Consider the following 6,602-nt stretch of genomic DNA (forward strand, 5'->3'; position numbering starts at 1 on the left):
AAAAACACCAAAAAACCAAAAACAGACATCAGAAGAAATTCCATCCAGACTTAATAACGAAAAATTATGATATTAACTAAGGTGTTTCAACATCCTTAATTCCAACAGAATAGAAGTAACAACGGTTCCAAATTTTTTAAATAATAAATCTCACTAACAAGTAATTCATGTATTCATAGCAAGTATTATCCTTCAGTGTCAGTAAATTTATCAGACTTGAAAATTAATTAATTGCATTTAGATTTTCACTTCACTTTCTCTTCCTCTTTAGATAACCTAATTATAAATGATGAACAAAATCTGCTCTTAATTTTCATGTTTTTAACCTTCCACAGGTTCTGTGAATGTGTGTGTCATGACCGATTAAAGTACTGTATAAAGTGTAATACTCCATTAACAGTGTTCATTTATATCACTCCATTAGGAATCCGTGACCTGCATACACAGTTACTTACTTACAGAAGGAGGGGAGCTGTGGCAGTGTAGCCTGTAGGTAGTTATGCTGCTAACCCAACAATTGCACCTCTCTGGGAGTTCTTCTCTACCAGCTGCTCTGAGGGACAGAGATGGGACAGTCTCCTCCAGTGCAATTTATAGCTTAAGAAGCCCAGTGGAAGGTCAGCTATGAATTGGATTTGGTTCAGTGGGAATGAGTAAGAGTAATCAACTGGATGAGTGATGCCTCAAGAGACAGGCTTAGAGTTTTCCTTCTAAAATATTACAGCACTGAAAATTCTATAGGGCACATTCTACTCTGCATACATCCTCACAGTCTACATTAATTCTACACAACTAAAAATAATGACACCACTGCTATAGTTTTATGCAAATAATGCAGGAGTTACAAGCTTTTAGCCAATCAATATTCCCTCTCCATCTGAGATATTTTAATAAACACACTCTGCTAATTTTACAGTAACATGTAGAAAATAAGCATGGCATACTGGAAAAATATCTCTAGGGAAACCTGACTGGCAAAAAACCTTGTAACAGACACATTATTGACATAAAATACACATTTATTTGTGATCCTGAAAAAGAATGACTGAGGGCTACAAAATAAATATTTGTCTATGAAACTTATATTTTAATATTTTTACCCTAAAATAGGACTTTATAAAGCTTAAAATTATACAAATATATTTACTTATATTTATTTACCTGTTGTTGTTGATTACCGTGGGGTTGAGGTCGACTCCTAGTGACTCTATGAACAAATAGCGACTCTATGAACAAAAGACCTGATGCCTTTCCATAGTCACCACTGTTACTCCAAGTTCATAGAGTTTACGAATTTAAATGGTATTTGACACATCACAGTAACTCCAAGTTGTTCAGTACAGCAAATAGACAAATGATGCTGTGTCTTTAAAAGAATATTCTTCTAAAATTAACTTCCCTTGCCTGACTGCCACCAAGACGAGACTGCCATCAAGACGCCAGCCAACCAGTCAACTTCCAGAGTGGAGGGAGACTCCAAGGCCCCAGGCCCCAGACCAGCCCACAGATTTATTGCCTCATCAATGATTTTAAAGTTACATCCTAAATTACTGCCACCAAGATGAGACTAAATTAGTAAATTATTAAGTGTACTAATATATTTACTTATATTTATTTATCTAAGTGTTTATTTTTACCATAAATATGTTTTAATGTACAATCAATGCTAAATATTGCAAGATCTTAAAGTATATTATCATTACATATTATTTGAATCAGACTATCCTTTTGTATAATGTCTTAGATCAGTATATTTCATTAGAAATATATATGTACACATTAGTAGAAGAAATTGCAAATAAACCATACTATATAAATAGCATAATCATCTTCATATCAAATATAATAAACTATTTGTGTGTATATATATATACTCTAGCTCGTATACTTTGAGCACATGGCCAGGAGGGACCAGTTCTTGGAAAAGGACATCAATCATGCTTGGAAGGGTAGAGGGACAGCACAGGAGAGGAAGTCCCTGGATGAGATTAATTGAAACAGTAACTGGAGTAATACAGATAAATGTGTCAGAGTCAATGTGACTGGCTCAGGACAGGACAGGCTTCAGAGCTATTGTACTACATATGTTATAAGTCATAGGCAACTCATCACATAACTGACAACATACCACAACATATATGCCTGCACAGATATGTGCTTTTATATATATGTGTGTGTGTGTTTTCGTAACAACAATCTACAGCAAATATGTTATGTGAAACATGTCTATTAGTCTGTAAGTCTGTACTTTCAAAATAACATTATTCAGACATAGCATAAAATGAATTGCTATGGTACTCAATTATGTATCAATTGTGTATCTCTGGGTTCAGGACTCAGACATGTTTGCTAGGTTATTAATTAAATAAAAATTAAATCTTGAGTTATTAGGTCAGATTAAAAGATTAAAGATTAAAATAATATAATAATTATAATTTATTAATTGTAATTCAAAAGAAAGTTATACCACAAAGCTATGGGACCTTCACATTATTTTTTAAAACATGCAAGGTTCATCTTGTGCAACATAATCACAACTTTACCTTGGAAAAATTAGCAATGAGCAGAGAAAGACAGTATAGCTGCCTTTTACATTTTTCTAAATTAATCTCCCAGAGAAGGAAGTGAGGAAAATGTTCTTTTCTCCAAAGAAAATAATACAAAGTACTAAGAGTAAGGCTATTTATCCTTCCCAGGAGAATAGCACCCCTGTATTCAAATCAACCAATCTTTGCAAATGTTTCCCAGGACTTAACAGTCACTTTTGTCTGGTCATTCTCTTACTGAACAATACAAATCATCACACCACCACCCACACATGAAGAAAGTAGGTCACCTTTTACAGGTTTCCAACTTTTACTTTATAATGCATATTGATTGTCACTTGCAAAATATCTAACTTAATAATTCTCAGCTTAAAGTAAAGTTTGGTTTCTTTTTTACCTCAAAAACTTCTTCATCCAATATTCTTGTTCCAAAGACTGTGATTCCATTGGTGTCAACAATTGCTCTCTCACTTCTATCAAGTGCTTTTGTGGTTTTCTTCTTACAATCAACAATCATCGTCACCATTTTCTTCTCCACACTGATTGCTATCCGATGCCACCTGAGAAAAGCCAAGTAATTCTTTGGTAAGTTCCAAAGATGTTGGCTGCCAAACCATCATTCAAATTCTGGGGCATTATAAATTGTGAAAACAAGCTGGAATTGTACAGAAATACAGCCTCATTTATTAATAAATTAGTTAACAGGTAATCACTTACTATTTACCCCACTCAGTACTAGGTACTCTAAAGGACATAGCAGTGAAAGATGCATAAAAGGATTAACTCTATGTTGATAAGAAAGTGCCCATCCTTTTCTTCACTTTGTGTTACTGCAACAAAGGTTTAATCTCATCATGTCCTGATGAGGGCATTTGATAGAGAAAAGGATGAATATGAAGTAAGAGTTTCCATGTACGTAACTGCTTTCATCCCAAATGGAATTCACTTTAAAAATCTGCTCTAATAATCCCCTGAGAATGGCTGTAAAAGAGCATGTTTACTAATGGAATGACTGTTCCATCTGCAGCAACTAAACGTTCTAGTTGTAAAATACAGTGTTCTTCTTTGTTTTTATTCACATTTATTTCAATTGCTTTCCTTTATTTTTCCACTTTAATTTCAAGACAGTTATAAATCACTACTGTGGGCTGGATCCAAGACTGAGACACAATATCTTGCCTTCTTTCCAGTGTTGGCAGGAAATGGAAACACTGAAGGAATGCATAGTCAATCCATGTGTGAAGTGGGTCTCAACTCACTCTGCAGCTACTGATCCAGCTAATTCAAGGCAGTGATGAAAGGCACAAGGGACACATGGCCAACCCTCTGGAAACACATATCCCCTAAACATGTTGTGAAAGAATAAGTTTTATTAATAGCACTTGTGCTAACAAACCACTAAGTGAAGCTCATTTGGCTTTTGCAAACCAATCTCCCTATATTTTTTTTTTCAAATGAAGTGTGTTAAATTAATATTCCAGAAGTGTCCATGACTAGATCCATAAAACATAATACCCAAAGCACTGCAGAAATCTATCAAGTATGTATACCTCATGTGATTTAGCATCACTACTAGTGAAAAACAAATATATTTTCATATATGCTTAATCTTTGAGTGTTTACCACACAGCTATCCTGGACATTAGCTTGTTTTGATTACACTAAGAGCTACATAATCTGGCAAGAGAAAAATTTCTGCATGTTTCTGCTAAAGGATTATATTTTAACTTAAACCATTCCCATAATCTTATGTATATGTTATTCTCAGCAAATTAAAAAAACATTCAAATGTTAAAAGCTGATTAGTATTCTAAACTTTTTAATTTTTGTTTAATTGATTTATAGTTGTATATTAATAATGATATTTCATAATTATAGTACCATATGAAAATATTTATTAAAAATGCTAAATTAACATTTATTTGCAATAATTTCTATTTATTCTCTCTCCATTAGAACACATGCATCATCAGAAAATCCCACCAGTCCTCATATTTAAAGTAAACTTCAATTTCTCCCAACGTAATCCAAGTCTCCATCTTTTCACCTAAACTCCTAAATAGTGGTTTGTTTTCACTTTTATTTTCTCGAAATCTACAAATCTGCTTGTCCCAGAGACCATTTTAAAATATATTAGATCAAATCTCTAGCCTGCCAAAAGCCATCCAATACTCACCACAGAGGACATCATTCTTACCCTGTCTCCTAGATTAGTCCTCTGATCCCTCTAACTCCATGTCCAATTTCCTTCAGACTCACTGATACGCAACCATACTTCTAGTCCTTGTTGTTCTCTGTGTATATCTTGCCCTCTGCCAGGAGTATTCTTACTCCTTATCTCACGCATCTCATGCTTTGAGGTTCTTTGTTCAATGTAACTTCATCAAAGAGAATCACTCTATCTTCTAGAATAGGCTCAACTGTTAAGCTCTCAATTGGTTGATGGTTTGAAACAACTCTCAAAGACCTGATGATTTGTTCTTATAAGGATTCCTGCCTAGGAAACCTAGAGGGCCAGTTCTACTCTGCCATGTGGGATTACTAAAAGGGACCTAACTCAATGACAACTACAAACAACACTATTATCTTACTTTATTTCTATTCATAGAATTACCACCACTTGGTATTACATATTTGTATGTCAATCTACTGTCTTTCACTTCTAATGAAACTTAAGTTCTAGAAGTAGAGAAACTTACCCAAGACTAGTGCTGCCTATCATATAATAGGTGGTGAAAAATATTACTTGAATAAAAATTTATGATTATTTTTAACAACTGAAAGTGGGCATAGATAGCAATAAATTTTTATTTCTACAGATATGCTACATTTTAACATTGCTTCTGTAAAGTATATTTTCTGGCATATAGAAAACATTTAATAAGCTGTTATTGAAAGCAAATGAATATTATTATCTATTAATTTTACATAATGCATCATCAAAGTCAAGATCTAGTGACATAGACCATAGGGAGTTGCACTGCTAACACAAAGGTGGAGTCTCTCTGCCAGTTCAAATCCATCAGTGGCTCCACTGGAGAAAGATTGACAGTTTCCTTTAATGTGATTTACAGCCTCCTCAAAACCGGCTGGAAGGTCAACTCTGAGTTAGTTTTGACTCAGCAGTGGTGGTGGTAGTATTCTTCACTTTTTTTATCCACTGCCTGAGACCTGACCACATAACAAGGTGGGAATGTGTAAGTAAAATGAATTTTTCAGGACCCACTTGCCACTCTTAATTCCCTCAGGGGTGTGGTCTCACTGTTTATCAGCATCTTCTCCATTATCAACATCAGTAATGGAGAAAGCTAGCCAGACCATATACAGACTGGTGAAGTGAATCTAATGAAGCGCTTGAGATGGGGTCAGAAATAAAGGTTTTGCTTGCTGGACGACTGAATGAAGAGCGATAGCTATGAGACCAAGCATATTGGATGACTTAGGAAATCAGAAGCTTCTTTCATTTAAATTGCTAAACTGAAACTGGACTTGCAATTATTGACTGAGAAGTTATCTGAACTAAGATAGGAAGTGTCTTATTGTTAATATAGCTTGGGATTTCTGTTCACTAATTTGGAGGTTCAATGGGTTATATCCTTCCTCTCTCCCACTTTCCAACCTATTAATAAATCCCACAACTATAGGTAAAAAGTCAGATGGCTACTAAAAATTAATACTATACACAATGATTAATAGAAGTAGGTGGAGGAGCATGGGGGGGGCATGCCTGGCATTATAAGGATACGTTTACCCAGCAATTGTACTACTTGGGAATATACCCCAAAGAGACCATAACCGACATCCAAGCAGATATATGCACAACAATGTTTATCGCAGCTTTGTTCACAATAGCAAGGAGTTGGAAACAATCTAAATGCCCATCAACAAATGAATGCATAGAAAAGCTGTGGTATATTCACACAATGGAATACTATACTGCATTGAAAAACAAGGAAATCAGGCAATATTATTCAAAATGGGTGACCCTGGAGGACATTATGCTGAGTGAAGTATCTCTATCAAAAAAGGACAAATACTTCATGTTGCCACTGTTGT

General features: G+C 34.7%; 1 protein-coding gene across 4 annotated transcripts in view; it reads right to left on the bottom strand.

Moving 5' to 3' along the window:
- The window catches only part of COL11A1 (collagen, type XI, alpha 1), a 380,126-nt gene that overhangs the window by 303,817 nt on the left and 69,707 nt on the right, over positions 1–6,602 (bottom strand). For all 4 annotated transcript variants that reach the window (XM_006882457.1, XM_006882455.1, XM_006882458.1 and 1 more), the window contains exon 4: positions 2,944–3,106. In XM_006882457.1, coding sequence (XP_006882519.1) covers positions 2,944–3,106 — 163 coding nt within the window. The remainder of the gene's footprint in view (positions 1–2,943; positions 3,107–6,602) is intronic.

Source organism: Elephantulus edwardii, unplaced genomic scaffold (assembly GCF_000299155.1).
Source record: "Elephantulus edwardii isolate Elephantulus edwardi_28Jun2011 unplaced genomic scaffold, EleEdw1.0 scaffold00020, whole genome shotgun sequence".
In the NCBI taxonomy this organism is placed as follows: Eukaryota; Metazoa; Chordata; class Mammalia; order Macroscelidea; family Macroscelididae; genus Elephantulus; species Elephantulus edwardii.